Source organism: Poromitra crassiceps, assembly GCF_964638095.1.
Source record: "Poromitra crassiceps genome assembly, chromosome: 3".
Taxonomy (NCBI): Eukaryota; Metazoa; Chordata; class Actinopteri; order Beryciformes; family Melamphaidae; genus Poromitra; species Poromitra crassiceps.
In genome coordinates this window covers 92,192,442-92,209,352 of record NC_139625.1, presented here as the reverse complement: position 1 = coordinate 92,209,352, position 16,911 = coordinate 92,192,442, and the positions used below count along the sequence as shown (strand labels likewise).

At 43.3% G+C, this 16,911-nt stretch overlaps 2 protein-coding genes across 2 annotated transcripts in view; one reads left to right on the top strand and one right to left on the bottom strand.

Moving 5' to 3' along the window:
- LOC310773361 (SAM and SH3 domain-containing protein 1-like) overlaps positions 1 to 16,911 on the bottom strand; it is a gene marked incomplete at both ends in the record, with an annotated part of 204,862 nt that overhangs the window by 70,396 nt on the left and 117,555 nt on the right. The window lies entirely within an intron of this gene.
- On the top strand, positions 706 to 11,803 carry LOC310774246 (uncharacterized protein; the record flags this gene model as incomplete). Its single annotated transcript, XM_083634291.1, has 7 exons — positions 706 to 833; positions 1,804 to 1,872; positions 7,407 to 7,469; positions 9,291 to 9,369; positions 9,943 to 9,985; positions 11,026 to 11,298; positions 11,730 to 11,803. 7 exons carry the CDS (start codon positions 706 to 708, stop codon positions 11,801 to 11,803), a joined length of 729 nt encoding a protein of 242 aa, XP_083490417.1.

Below are 16,911 nucleotides of genomic sequence, written 5' to 3'. Positions count from 1 at the left end.
TTAAATATGCTACATAGGGGGTGAAGTGGACAGAGAAATGGGGAGTGTGTATGTAGTTGTATATAGTATTGATAATATGTACAGCTGGTTGTATGTACTGTACATTATAAATATAGTAGTCTGAAATGTGTACAGTTGGTTATATGTACAAATCAATATAAATCTGAACACATCACATGATCTGTGGAGTCTTTGCCTCAGACCTGGTTTGTGGCCTCAGGTTAGAGCACTTTGATGTTTCCAGACCTTAACAGTGAAGTAATGAGTAAGTGACCTCACCCTTAGATCAAATGTTCACAGACAGTCAGAGCTGAGGAAGGAGAGTTAAGCAGTGTGTGTGTTTTCTCTATCAGTGTCTCCACTTCAGATGAAGGCAGAAGGTCTCTGGGATTTGATCTGGATGCTGTGAATTCACCAGGCAAACATCTTCCAAGGTAATGTGACTGTTTATGATGCATATACAAGTTGACATTGTATCATGTGACTGTTGTAACACCAGCTGCTAAAGTCTTTCAAATCACCTGCTGTTTGCGGATGGCCTTCATAGGGACATCATATACAACCTGTGTTCTCTTTGTGGCCATGTTTTTTAGTGGGGGGTTTTATCTGGAGTAAACCCCAGGTGAGCACGAGGAGAACATGCAAACTCCACACAGAAGGGCCTTTTTTACAACATAACCCACCTGGACAGCAGACAGCGAAGACATGGGAGGAGTATGCCCCCAGGGCCACTGGCCCATGGAGGATTCGGACTCACAACCTTCTCGCTGTCGGGTGACAGCGTTACTATTGCAAGATATGAACCCACATGACAGCTGGACGGAAGTTAAGAGGTAAGAGGAGGATTTCTATTAGTCCGTGGGCGAGTAGCGTTGGTCGATGCCATCTGAGGGGATACACACTTGCTTCACACCAAAAGCATCTCAGAAGCAACGCATCAAGCACTCTGTTTTGCTCCACGCCTCACTCTGTTTTGCTCCACGCCTCACTCTGTTTTGCTCCACGCCTCACTCTGTTTTGCTCCACGCCTCACTCTGTTTTGCTCCACGCCTCACTCTGTTTTGCTCCACACCTCGCTCTGTTTTGCTCCACGCCTCGCTCTGTTTTGCTCTACTGTACATTTCTTTCTTTTCATATTTGTTGTTTAAATCTCTATATGTAGATCTTAAACTTTTTTAAGAGTATAGTTATTCTAATTGTATACTTGTGTATTAGCTAGCTCTCTTTCTCTTGCTGCACTTGTCTTAGAGATAAGATGTTATTTGAATCCTGTATATTTGCACCATGTCACTTTTTCCCTATCAGGACACAAGGCCTGTACCTTCTGGCAGGGGGACTAACAATGTAAATCAGTCTTGTGACTGCAATTGTCGTGCATTTACATTTTGCTAAAATGTTCATTAATGTACACTGTCCCCTATTGAACAAATTAAATTGAAATAAAAAAAATAAAAAAAACACGTTCATGGTATCGTTCAGCTGGGTTGACATGATCTGTTTAAGCCAAACCAGATCAAGGGATATATCCAGGATCTGCTTATCCTACATTCGTGGTATGGGCCTCTGGGCCCATATTCAGAAAACATTTTGATCTTATTTTTTATGACATTTGATATGACCGCTGCGTACTTACACTAAGACAGGCAGACCGAGCCAAGGAAGACAAGTATGAAAGATAAAACAATACAGACGTTAAAATAAATCAAATGTCACAGAAAATAAAGTGCAAAATAAAATAATGTGATCAAAAGACAGTGACATCTCAAACAGAAGAGTAACTTTGTGTCACATGCTCCACCTCAGCAGGAAATGTGTCATTTTGACACAGCCGGACCAAACAGCCGGATCGAACAGCCGGGTGGAAGCTAAGAGGTAAGAGGAGGATCTATATTAATCTGTGAGCCAGTAGCGTTGGTCGATGCCATCTGAGGGGATACACACTTGGTTCACACCAAAAGCATCTCAGAAGCAACGCGTCAAGGAAGCATCGAGCAGCGTCGAGCAGGAGTCTTGCCATTCACAACACAAGCACTCTGTTTTGCTCCACGCCTCACTCTGTTTTGCTCCACACCTCACTCTGTTTTGCTCCGTGCCAGTCACAACTTGTATTGACTTCATGCCTGACTGCTTGTGTACTGCTCGCGGTTCGTGTGAAAAATGAGACTAGACGCAGAAACTCTCGCTGCGTGACGCGTCGCTTCAGCGAGGCAAGGCAATGCACTGTGGCTGGTGTGATGGGTCTCCCCTGTTACGCCCCCGCCACACTTCCGCGTTTATTTTTGGCGTGTAAATGCCTGCTGTCGCTGCTGCCCATTCATTTTGTATTGGATACGTCGCCAGGTATTCCAGCATGCTTTGCAAGGCGATGAGTGGCGAACGGCAGCGACCAGAGGAGGGGGCAATTCGGAATCGACCAATTGAAAGCGGAAAGACAGGAAGACAGCCAATCAAGCTGCAGCACCAATCAACCAGCAGGCAACAGCAGGCGTTTACACGTGAAAAAACGTTGCTTTAGTGTGACCGGGGCATTAACAAGGACACGGAAATGAAACTCCCTCCGTGAGGGGTTGCTTCAGCGTTGGATATGCGTCTGGTGTGTTTAGACTATAAACTGTATAGTGATATTTGGCAAGGTATTCACATTATGTAGCCCCGCCCACTCGACCCATTGTGTCACGACTTCCTGTTCAAAACAGACTGTCTCTTCTACATAAGGTGAATACACCGCTAGAGTGAAACAATATGTGATAGCATTGTGGCCTCCAAATGTGTTATCACTCAATTTATAACCTCATGCAAAACACTCTTTTCAAACCTTTTAGTCAAGGGACTTAGGGAGATCTGAGACTACGTTTGTGCAAATCAAGTCTAAAAGCACCAGATTTGGGCCAGATGTAGCCCAGGGCATGCTGTAATGATTTAACGAGACTCAGCACCCAAGCCAATGACCCGCTGGGTCAACACATTGAGATATAATATGAATGGAGGGAGTGTCCCTATCTCCTCCCTGTATGGTCTATTGAAGCCAAAATCCTGCCAGATCAGTGAACCAGAGTTTGTGCAGTAGCTCTGTTGCGTTAGAACCTCTGAGAGCTCCCCGCCCCTCTGAACTTTGTTATGTAGAGCTGCTGTTTCTAGAATGTGCACAGTGCGTTGCGTATTTATATACAGTCTAGCTCTGTAAATATGACACGTTAAGTTGTAATATTTTTTGTCTCGCCAAAAGTAACCAGGAAGATTCCCACTATGAGATCAGTTTATCAAAATGACGCCTGTACGAAAATCTGATTTTCGTTGTCGGAGATTGAAGCTGTATCAGCCAGACAAGTCAGACCTCCGGGGTGACGGCCCGGACTGCTGCTGCTGCAGCCCGGAAGAGGAGCCTTCAGCAGGGCTGCTCTCAGCCTCTTACTGGGAAAAAATATTGGATCTCTGTGTTGATTAGCCTAATGTTTCTTGGCATTTTGATTAACTTTATGATTCCTTTTGGAGCAAATGTTGGTTTAACAAATCTAACCGTGAAGCTACGTTGTTGTACCCCCCCGGTACAGTGTGGGTAGGGCAGCAAACCTATAACGTTAGCCCGGCAGTGCATGTGCCACCCACAGGCAGGCAGCCTGCAGGCTGTGGTCTATTCTCTGACTTATTCTCTGATTTATGCCAATGGTATATCGTTACTAAGAGAGGAGCTTGTGAAAATGAACATCCCCACAGTCAAAGCAATTCTCTGAGATATCCATATAAAAACATTTGTTGCTTTAATACCAAAAATAAAACCTGTTTGTATGTGACGCTAACGGCTAACCCGTTAGCAATTAGCTAATGGCTGGTGGTTACGTACTATGCCCCATCTTACCCGGAACGGGAGTTAACGTTATAAAACACATTTCCTGGCAGTTGGACAACCTGGTAAGTTCTGAAAATATGTGTATATTATTGTGTTATTCCACCTATCGTTATCGGTTGTTAAGTTATAGTAATATTAAGCCGATAAATAATGAAAAACAGGTTTAACGTAGCTGGAGTAACTAATAAAACACATATTTTCTGAACTTACTTATGTCCCCAACCAACGTTAATTCCTCGCGCACCTTTCTCAAAACAATGTTCTTTTTATTGCGGTCCATTGATATGTCTGGTATAGCCAGCACAGCCAACCCATGAGCCACCCCGACCTGCAGGCAGCGTTAGATAACAGATGAAGCCGTGTGTCTTGTCTATGATGATAGATCTATAATGTGAAGAGCCTGTCCAGCCAATGACGGCTTGAGACTGGCTGCCACAGCTGTCAATCATCCATTTTTATCCCTTTTTACATATGTCAAATAACTACTTAAAAACAAACTGATCAGAAAAATGACTACTTGCACAGGCATTAGCATGATAATGATACAAACCACCTTTGGAAAAAATGTATCTGACGTATACTGTGATTATTTCGGTTGTGATTTTCCCATCCACTAACATGGGGGAGGCGGGCCTTGTGACCTATACTGGCTACAACCGCCAGAGCGGCGATCTAACATGCAGCGGCTTCACTGAATGGGACCTCATGTGACGTCCATCTTTATTTATGTCGATCGGTCAACATGGCAGCCAGATCCAATATGGCCACCGCCCGAAAAAGGTTTCCGCTATAACTTTTGAACCAGATGAGCTAGAAATGCAAACTTTGTCTATTTAATTATTATGTTTAGGTCATTAGAAACACGGTGAAATCCTTATCTTTACGATTGTGTGTTTGTGTGTGTGTGTGTGGGGGGGGGGGGGGGGTAATTTGCATATTTCCAAGATGGTGGCTACCTGAAAATTAGTTTTACCTTAACCTTTGACTATTTTGGCAAACTTGGTGTCTGCTTTTTGAACATTAGAAACACATTGGAATACTTAGATTGATGGTTGAATCTATCTAGATTGTAGAACAGTAATTTTCATATTAGGCTACGGCTACCAATATGGACACTATCCCCAAGAATGTACATGCTGTGAGTGAAAATTATTGATTCATTGTTAATATATGATAACATATTTATGATAACAAATATATGATAGCTGATCATTATTAAGTGTAATAATGATCAGCTATCAATCAATCAACAATCAAAACATAATTTTTAGGGATGTGATATTATCGGCCTATATTAGCATAAACAATTCATATCGGTATCGGTTTTCATGCCGATATTTTTTTTAACCTTTATTTCTCACTGAGAGCAATGCTCTCTTTTTCAGGAGTGCCCTGTTCACATTCACACACACATTCATACCTGGAAGCAAGCTGACCAGCACAACCACAGTCTGATCTGCTGGCCCTTGATCAGCTCCACTGGAGCGGTTGGGGATAAGGGCCTTGCTCAAGGGCACATCATTGGTGGTAATGAGGGAGGGGCAAGCGCTGCCTTTTCACTTTCCCCACCCAGATTTATCCTGCCGGTCCCGGGGATTGAACCGACGACCTTCCGGTCACAAGCTCGCTTCTCTAACCATTGGGCCACCACTGCCCACAAAAATAATAATAATAACACTTACAACTTTAACACAACATGCATATTATATATTAAACTCTTCAGCTACTTCTGCTCTCACTAAAAATGTAAAAATAATATATAAGTGATGTGATGTATATATATATATGCATTTATGAATGCATCCAGTGCGGCATCAAAATAAAAGTAGGGAAGGAGTTAATTTCACAACAGGAGATATGTAATGTAACTTGTTACTTGAAATTTTGGTGGAAAAAAAAGCCCGCTTATATCGGTATCGGTTGATATCGGTTGATATCGGTATCGGAAATTAAGAAAAAGCCAATATCGAACATCCCTAATAATTTTCACTCACAATACTTTTTCACAAAACATTGTACATTTCCCCCAGCTTACTTCCAGTTGCAGTGTTTGCTAGTACAATAACTGACAGGACATAAGATAGGTTAAAAACTGTTCCCTATAGCAACACAGTTCTGTGAAAACTGTCTATATCCTTATCAGTTATCCAGAATGGACCCATTTCACAGCAACCCTTTTGAAGTGATAAAAGCAGGAAGTAAAGCAGCTGTACGCTAATACCATTAATTATGCTTCCATTCTGTTTAGGTGTTCCAGTGCCAGGTGCCCTCATTAATGCTAATGATTAAACCTGATGTGTTATTTCCTGCTTTACCACCTCAAAACGTTGCTGTGAAATGAGTGTGTACTCATATCATCATCTTGACCCTCATTGTTGGTACAGGCACCCTCACATCCATACATACAGTATGGAGGTGCAATGGACTCCAGCTTTAAAGCATTTGCAGCACCCACTACATGACTTTTTGCAGCTGCAGCAGAGGAGGACGGCACAAGCTTTACTGGCATCTGCAAGATGGTTCCAGTAGAAGCTGGCCTACAGCAGTGCCCCTCTGACATGCTGGATCATTGCAGCTTGGGTGAGAGTTCCTGAGGGACTTGCTTCTGTTTGAGAAAAGCTGCTGTCTGGTTTTATCTCTTTGGCTGGAGCCACAGCTCTTGCTGTACATGATGACCATATGCTCCAGTCTTTAGACATGGACATCTGAGTTGATCTGTTCAGGCTCCAAGGTGCAGGCGACCTATCTAATTAATCTGTGTGTTATAAACAAAAAAAGACTTGTCACCTGAACAGCTTCTACATCGAGAGGACTGAGCGAATCTAACTTATTCATACTTTGGACTACATTCCATCGTTGCGGCCATTGTTGTGGGAAGTCAGACAACTGATTCCCAGCCTAGTCGGGGTAGATTTTCCCCCGAGAGTTTTAAAGTCGGAGGCTCGGAGCTGCCGTCTGTGTTTTTAGTGACTTTGAACGGCTGTACCGTTTCCCCCAATTCATTGGTGATACTAACTAACTGGGCGACTGTAGCTCACTGTATACTGTATGGAGAGTGCCGGTAAAGGCATTGTGTATCTTGGTTATGTGGGCGATATGGCAAATGGACGAAACTCCCACAAAGTTGGCGTATCCCTTTAACAATAATAGAACTTTGCTCTTAACATTTTTCACGTAGAGAAAGTTTGTAGCTATAGATGTTAGCCTTTGCTGCTGTCTGGTTATTCTTCGGCTGCTAGTTCAGTGAGTTTTGGTCGTACAGTGATCAGACTAATACCACTGGAATCTGTGGATTTATCAGCTTTCATTTGACATCTTGTTGGACTTACTGGTGCAAACAGAAAAATCCAACCATTACTGCAACCACTGCGATGGTACAATAGTGTATTTCCAAACAGGTAATAATAGCATGTTGAGGAAGAGGAGAGTGTTTCTCCTTCACTCTCCTCTCACAGGTTTTCTTTCTGGTTCTGGGATTTGAACCGGTGAACTTCTGGTCAAAATGCTGCTTCTCTTCAGGTTCAAACTGCACTTCTTTTGTCTCTCCTTTTTCTATCAGGATCCAGAGAGCAGACTCCCCTGGGCCCAGCTGTGTGGATGGAGCGCCCTCTGCTGAGCAAAGGTAAGACTTTAATCAGATGTTGTTATCCATCTCTCCTGAGAAGAGGACTCAAGTCATGAGATCTAAAATTGGTTCAGCATGGGTGCCTGTGTGTTAAATGGGCAAAATCTGAACAGGCTGTGAGGTTTGGGTTAGGCTTAGTTAATTCATTTTAAATATTATAGTTATTTTTTCTCTAACACTGTCCTTTTGGTGTGGCATCTACCTGTTGCACTTCTGTCCTGACACTGCTAACAGTAGGGAACATAGAGCTGAGGGAACATAGAGTTGAGGGAACATAGGGCTGAGGGACATATGGATGAAGGAACATAGAGCTGAGGAAACAGGGCTGAGGGAACATAGGGCTGTGGGAACATATGGCTGAAGGAACATAGCGCTGAGGGAACAGGGCTGAGGGAACATAGAGCTGAGGGAACATAGGGCTGAAGGAACATAGAGCTGAGGGAACAGGGCTGAGGGAACATAGAGTTGAGGGAACATATGGCTGAAGGAACATAGAGCTGAGGGAACAGGGCTGAGGGAACATAGAGCTGAGGGAACATAGGGCTGAAGGAACATAGAGCTGAGGGAACAGGGCTGAAGGAACATAGAGCTGAGGGAACATAGGGCTGAGAGAACATAGATAGGAGGGAACATAGGGCTGAGGGAACATAGGGCTGAGGGAACATAGAGCTGAGGGAACATAGATCTGAAGGAACATTGAGCTGAGAGAACATAGATCTGAGGGAACATAGGCCTGAGAGAACATTGATCGGAGGGAACATAGGGCTGAGGGAACATAGAGCTGAGGGAACATAGATCGGAGGGAACATCGCTGAGGGAACATAGAGCTGAGGGAACATAGGGCTGAGAGAACAGAACTGAGTGAACATAGAGCTGAGGGAACATAGGGCTGAGAGAACATAGGGCTGAGGGAACAGAACTGAGTGAACATAGAGCTGAGGGAACATAGGGATGAGGGAACATATGGCTGAGAGAACATATGACTGAGGGAACACAGAGCTGTTGAGAGCACATAGAACTGAGTGAACATAGAACTGAGAGAACATAGGTCTGAGAGAACATAGGGCTGAGAGAACATATGGCTGAGAGAACATAGGGCTGAGGGAACATATGGCTGAAGGAACATAGAGCTGAGGGAACAGGGCTGAGGGAACATAGAGCTGAGGGAACATAGGGCTGAGGGAACATAGAGCTGAGGGAACATAGATCGGAGGGAACATCGCTGAGGGAACATAGAACTGAGGGAACATAGGGCTGAGAGAACAGAACTGAGTGAACATAGAGCTGAGGGAACATAGGGCTGAGAGAACATAGGGCTGAGAGAACATATGGCTGAGAGAACATAGGGCTGAGAGAACATATGGTTGAGGGAACATATGGTTGAGGGAACATAGAACTGAGAGAACATAGGGCTGAGGGAACATAGGGCTGAGGGAACATAGAGGTGAGGGAACATAGAGGTGAGGGAACATAGGGCTGAGGGAACATAGGGCTGAGGGAACATAGGGCTGAGGGAACAGAGCAGAGGGAACATAGAGCTGCTGAGGGAACATAGGGCTGAGGGAACATAGGGCTGAGGGAACATAGAACAGAGCAGAGGGAACATAGAGCTGCTGAGGGAACATAGGGCTGAGGCTACATAGGGCTAAATGAACATAGGGCTGAGGGAACATAGAACTGAGGGAACAGAGCAGAGGGAACATAGAGCTGCTGAGGGAACATAGAGCTGAGGGAACATAGGGATAAATGAACATAGGGCTGAGGGAACACATTTGTTTTACTTAGGTGGAGACCTCATTCTTCATGTTTTCTCCACAGAGTTGAGCAGCAAAGGAAAGAGGTTCCCAGTGGTCAGTCTGTCCAGGAGCATCAAACACACCTGGACTCCACAGCTAAGGTGTGTACATGTACAACAACACGTTTTACTACAGCTACACATTTGACCTGTTAGCCTCTTCAGATTAAACATCAGCTTGGTGTGAAGTGTAACTAAATTCTAATTACAACTGATCTCATCTGTTTAGAAACAATTCACCCCACTGGAAATCAATGGAGCAGCCAAACCAATGCACACCACTAGAGCTGCAGTGCATGATGTCATAATTGACATAGTTTAGTTGGCAGGTTGAGTCTGACTAGAACAGATTCAGCCTCGTCAGTTTAGTAGACCAACACCTGCTGTAGAGAAAAGCTTTAGAGACATCTAACTAATGGGGGGGGGGGGGGGGGGGGGGGGGGGGGTAGAGGGGGGGTTTTGTGTAATGAAAAATGATCCTGTTGTCATGTAGTGGGATGTGTCATGTAACACATCATCACATCTGAAAGTTTGTGTTGGTTGTGAAGCTGAAGAAATGCATAATGTATATGGGCACTGTGTTTGTAATGAAGGGTATAGAGGTCAGACAAAGAACAAATATGACCATTACATTACCGATGATATTCTTCTGAATATTTCCTGTTATTTTACCAGGGAGCAACGATGGCGACGGCTAAAGAGAAAACCACAATGGGAGGTAGGTGAAACAGGGGCTGACTTAGTGATTTGGGGGTCCTAATGCAAACAGAGGGAGTCCCAACATTCACCTTTTACAACCCATCCTTTCAATACATTACCTTCAAGCGGGCTGAGCATGGACTGCTGACAGCAACACTAGCAACAGAAAAAATGTCTTCATTTTATTATGAATTTTATTTTGGGCGGCATTAGCACAGGAGGTAGAGCTGTCGCCTGGGAATCGGAAGGTTCCCGGTTCGAGGCTGGCTCCTCCCGGCAGTGTGCCGAAGTGTCCTTGAGCAAGACACTGAACCCCTAACTGCTCCCGACGAGCAGTTAGCGCCCTGCATGGCTGCAGACGCCGTCGGTGTGTGAATGGGTGAATGTGAGGTATTCATGTAAAGCGCTTTGGGTAGTCGATAGACTATATAGAATGCGCTCTATAAATGCAGTCCATTTACCATTTACCATTATGTCTTTGGCAGCAGCTGGTGCAGTGACCAGAAACACAAGCTCAAACACAAGAGTCAATATTTTGCTAGAAGTGGAATAGGCCACTGCCACATTTAAGGCAAATCTATATACCGTATAATAACATGGAGCATGTGGGCAATGTTTCTCTGTTTGTTTAAATGTTTGTCCCACTGATGATGTCATCAGTGATGTCATAAAGTCCTGGCATCGTGACATCCGGCCGCAGGGTGGGCGATGCATGTGAGCTGCAGGTCCAGCTCGGCGAGCTGCAGGGCGGGCAAGGCCACGCAGTGGAGCCTATGAATCGAGCGTACGTAGCGCGCGAGATACCTAATATCAGGAAAAGCACAAACAGCTTCCTATTTCACCAGTGTTAAAATCTGACAATTGGATTATGTGTGATTTTGAAATATTGATTGATGGATTTCAGACAGTGACATTTTGGAGATCCAAAATAAGCAGACACAAACATAGTTTTCAAATGAAATCCTTCATGTTGTAATCCTTCAGAAGCAAAGTAGCCTGATACAAGCTGATATTAGCCTGAATGATGCTCACTCAAATCAACTCATTTTCATTCCTCAGAGAAGCACTTTGTGGATAAACACCGGGATGAGCTGGTCAAGAGAGTCAAAATGGTCGCACCAATCTTGGATAAGCTCCTGACTGAGGACGTTATCATGCAAGAAGCCTACGATAACATCATGTCTAAACCTACCACTCAGGATAAGATGAGGGAACTCTATACGTCACTGAATGCTAGTGGAGATAGAGGCAAAGATATCTTCTGTGATATCCTTAAGAAAGAGGAGAAGTTTCTTGCAGATGACCTTGAGAAACCCAAGAATCAAGAAAATGGTAAGTTGGACAGTGATTAACAGAAGAACATCAAAGAGCAAGAAATACTTAATTTGGTGGAAGATGTGGGCAGAAATACAGAAGGTGTCACTAGAAAGTGAAATTGAATTATTTATATTTTAATTTTAATTGCATTAAAAACTGAATTTGAATCTGATCATTTGAATTTGTAATGTTTAACTTGCAAATTTAATCGATCGTGTAAATGATCAAAGTGGTCCACATTTCTGATTCCCACATTCAATAATGGTTCAAATCTATTTTCCAGCTGTAGTTTTTGGGACTGTTCAGTTTCTTTGGTTTTGGTTCAGGTTTACAGAGGTTTGAGGTGAAATCTGGCACTTCATTAGCTCTGAGCCTGAGCTCTAGGCTGTTTTAACTCACTGACGGAACACATTGAAGTGTGTCTTGCAGTCTCTTCTTGTTTGTAGCAGAGCAATCTTCTGTAGCAGTTTATGACAGTCCAGAGTGTCAAAAAGTAGAAGTTGAGACGCTGACAGGATAGACTGTTTGGTGTCAGCACATCTTAAAGAGTGTGCTGGGTTCATATTAGTTTAATCTCTTACTGCAGGGCAGTTTTTATTTAAAAGTTTGTTAGAGTAGTGAAAGTATTTGGGAGACAGGTACACACGCTTGGGTTTATCTATATGGGTGTATTTATTTAAGAGAAAACAAAAATAAAGCTAACTCAGGAACTTTATGGAATCAGATGAAAGACGACTATAGAAAATAATTGAATATGAAATATATTTAATATAAACACGTGATCGCAATTATATGATCATCGGCACAGCACTATTCCCCAGTGGGTGAATTCTCACATCGGCCTCTAGGTGGGGTGCAGGGTCAGCCAGGTAGTTCAGTGCCTCTGCAGCAGGTCGGGGTTAGGTATCGTGACAAAAACTGATAACAGTTGTGCACAATATAACAATAATACCTGACAGTACCTTCTACAAGACAAGTGTAATGCAGCCGTGTACATGTTGCATCATAACTTTATCCATAACCCCAGTAAAGAAGGTCCAGGTAGCCTGGGTACCTGACAAATCTGCGAGCTCATGTTTGATTTGCTCTAGTGAATTGGTCTTTTGATGCCAGGCTAGTCCTCAGGGATATCAGCGCTTTTATACAATCACAATGCATATGTCTTGCCTGAAAAGTTTTCCCCGAAGTAGTTTACATACATGAACATAATCAGCAGTAAGTGAGAAGTTCAGCTACCTGCTTGGTTAACATAGAAGTTGCCAATGGAACCAGCTAGCAGAGCTTTGTGGGAATCACCACAGTGTGAATGTGTCTTTAAGGAATCTGATCAGTTGCATGAAACTCATGCTTGAGTAATAATAATTTATTCTACAACAGCTACCTTATACCTCACACCCAGTCAGGACCTGCTTGTCCACCCACCATTACTGAGCTGAATAGATTCGATGGAGTTCGGAATGTGTAAATTATCGGGAAATGTTTGCATGACTATTTACTCACATTTGTTCTTTATTCATTCAGAAACGCATGCTGATGTCTGCCAACGTCAACACAAATCCAACATGAAGGAGAAGTTTCAGTGTGTGTCTGAGGGGATTGCTAAAGCAGGAAAGTCAACAGTTATGAATCAGTTCTTCACAGAGCATTACCTCACAGAGGGAGGGAGTGGAGAGGTCAATGATGAACATGAGATCAGACTGATTGAAGCAGCATCCAAAAACCAGAGACCAGAAACACCAATCAGATATGAAGACATCTTTAAACCCTTACCTGGAAGAGTTAAACAAACCAGAACAGTGATGACAATGGGAGTGGCTGGCATTGGGAAAACAGTCTTAACACAAAAGTTCACTCTGGACTGGGCTGAAGAGAATGCCAACCAGGATATACCGTTCATATTTCCATTCACTTTCCGAGAGCTGAATCTGCTGAAAGAGAAAAAGTGCAGCTTGGTAGAACTTCTTGATCGCTTTTTTCCTGACACCAAAGAAGCAGGAATCTGCAGGTTTGACAAGGTTGGGTTCATCTTTGATGGTCTGGATGAGTCTCGACTTCCTCTAGACTTCCAAAACAATGAGATCCTGACTGATGTTACAGAGTCAACCTCAGTGGATATGCTGCTGACAAACCTCATCAGGGGGAAACTGCTTCCCAAAGCTCGCATATGGATGACCACACGACCTGCAGCAGCCAGTCAGATCCCTCCTCAGTGCATTGACGTGGTGACAGAGGTGAGAGGGTTCACTGACCCACAGAAGGATGAGTACTTCAGGAAGAGATTCAATGATAAGAAGCAGGCTAGCACAATCATCTCCCACATCAAGACTTCACGCACCCTTCACATCATGTGCCACATCCCAGTCTTCTGCTGGATCACTGCTAGTGTTCTGGAGTGTGTGTTGAAAACCAGTGAGAGAGGAAATCTGCCCAAGACCCTGACTGAGATGTATATCCAATTACTGGTGGTTCAGACCAAACTGCAGAACGTCAAGTTTCATGGGAGAGCTGAAACAGATTCACACTGGACTACCGAGATCAAGAAGATGATTCTCTCTCTGGGAAAACTGGCTTTTGAGCAGCTGGAGAAAGGCAAGCTGATCTTCTATGAAGAAGACCTGACAGAGTGCGGCATTGATATCACAGCAGCCACGGTGTACTCAGGAGTGTTCACACAGATCTTTAAAGAGGAGCAGTGTGGGCTGTACCAGGACAAGCTATTTTGCTTTGTCCATCTGAGCATTCAGGAGTTTCTGGCTGCTGTCTACATGCTCCACTGTCACACAAACAGGGATGAGAAGGTACTGGGCACCTTCCTGGGAGAAGAATCTGAGCGGGACATAAAACTGAGAAGAAGAACAGGTATATCGGAAGACAATGACAAATCCCTGGATGCCTTCCTGTTGAGAGCCATGGAGAAATCCCTGAAGAGTAAAAATGGCCACCTGGACCTCTTTGTCCGCTTCCTTCATGGCCTCTCACTGGATTCCAGCCAGAGACTCTTACGAGGCCTGCTGGGTCAGACAGAGAGTAGACCAGAAAGCATCCAGAAAGCCATCAACAACCTTAAGAAGATAAGCATTCATAATGACACCTCTCCTGACAGAAGCATCAACATCTTCCACTGTTTGATGGAGATGAACGACCAGTCAGTAAATCAGGAGATCCAACTGTTCCTGAAGTCAGAGAACAGATCAGAGAAGACACTCTCTGAGATCCACTGCTCAGCTCTGGCATACATGCTGCAGATGTCAGAGGAGGTTCTGGATGTGTTGGACCTGAAGGCCTACAACACATCAGTGAAGGGACGAGCCAGACTTCTCCCAGCTCTGAGGAACTGCAAGAAGGCTCGGTTAGTCCTGGTCTGAATACCAACAGTATAGAACAGTGTAGAGCCACCTTCATATCTGAGACCATCAGAATTACAATAAACATCTATAGTTCCTCAAACTTACACACTATTAAAGGAACACTGACGATTTTCAACCAGCTTTGTATCATTACAAAATCAGTTGTACTGTATATCTGAAAACTGCAGTTGTGCAGGCATTCATTTAGTTTGACAGTTAATTGAGAGCTGATTTGAGTTAAATTGTTTATTTGTTTATTAAAAAGGATCCCCATTAGCTAGACGACAGCTAGTCTTCCTGGGCTCCAAGACAAAATACACATTACATGACAACAATTAAAATACAAAAACACAAAGGAAAAGAACAGAAGAAAGAATAAAAAGCAAATCTAAGTTAAGACAGACAATAGAATGGTCAGCTAGCCCTCTAGCTGGCCAATAGCCCAAATATTAATATATGGTCCGTACAACTCTATACTTTAGAAAACAAACATAGAGGGAAAAGTGATGTGACAAACATCATTGTGTGTGATAGTGTGTGTGTGAGTGTAGATGGGATCTGAGCATCCTTTTAAAACCAAATATTGCATGGTAGACAATTCCAAGAGGCTATGGACAATTTTCTTAATATTGTGCTTGCTGAAAGCAAGGCACAATCTATAAAGTCCCCCATACTTATTATTATATATATATGCCACAATTTCTGGGACGTAATAACTCCCACAGTTTTCACACCACATAGACATGCCAGAACTCAAAACGTGCGGCTCATTGAGGACAGGGTTGTTATGACTTTTGTTAGGGTTTGGTCAAGCGGTTTGGGCGCTATTCACGATTAAGCACAAGTTTTTTTCCCATTCACTTGAATGGGGTTTCACAGAGGGGCCTTTTACTATCCACGAAAAAAGTTACACCAATTGACCAGATGGTGGCGCTATAACAGCCCTCTTTACGTTTTGGTCCATAACTTTTGAACTATAGGGTCCACAATCAAACTTCTTTTTTCCCTGGATTAACACCCATTTTCCGCCATTTTGAATTTTGTCCAAAACTGGGTTTTTTTGCGATTCCACCTTCAAATTTTGTCCAATATTCACCAAACCAAAGCACACATCATGTGTGGACTGTCCTGCACAACACTGATTTCGCGGATTTAAAAAGAAAACGCACCATTGCGATATAATCGACTTCCAAAGTTCTGTGGGTGGGGCCTATTTCACGAAGATCGCCATAACTCTCGAACACCATGTCTGATGCTAACCAAACGTGGTACAGGTGTGCAGGGATGTACTCTGAGCTGATTAAAAACAATTGTGTCATTTCGCCTATAGGGGCGCTATAGCAACATTAAGTACCTGTAGCTCACAAACCATAAGAGCGACTGTTGCCAAATTTGGTTCATTATGTTCATAGAGTACTCTTCTACTCTGGCCTAAAATATTACACCGATTGACCTGACAGTGGCTCTATAACAGCCATCTTTACATTTTGGTCGATAACTTTAGAACCGTAGCTTCTACAATCAAACTTATTTTTCGCCAGGTTTCCTTGGCTCGTCCCACGTTTACTTATTGCTGTGATCTAAAAAAAAATACTCCTATTGACCTGATAGTGGCGCTATAACAGCCCTCTTAAGTTTTGGTCCATAACCTTTCAACTGTAGCGTCTACAATCAAAATTATTTCGCCCCTGAATTCCTTGGCTCCTCCTGCTTCTCCTCACATAGGCCCATCCATAACTACTTAGTCCACCCTACCAACCGTCTACAAACACCCTAGCGACCAGCCGGAAACACCCTAGCAACCAATTACTACACCCTTTAACCACCTAGAGACGTGCTAGCTACACATTGCCGATTAGGGCTGCATGGGTGTAGGGTGTTGCAAGGAGGCGGGCATGGCTAGGACAGCAAGCACAATTACATTTTCGTTAGGAAATTTAGATATTCTAGTTGGTTTTCTGTCTGGGCAAAGTCATCTGATCTTTTATTTATTTTTATTTTTTATGTTATAAATAAATAAATATAAATAAATATAAAATAAATAAATATATATATATATATATATCAGAAACACTTTTATTGCCACAGTATTCAAGTTACATACGAGGAATTTGTCTTAGTGTCTGTATGCAGCGTAGCGGTCAGATCAATATACAGAGATAAGAAGTAGGAAAGCTACATAAAGACAATCACAGCGTTGCAAGTGCAATCAAATCAAGTAAATCTATATACAATATGTACATGAGTGGAGGCGTGTTCCGTGGATAATAAATATGAATTT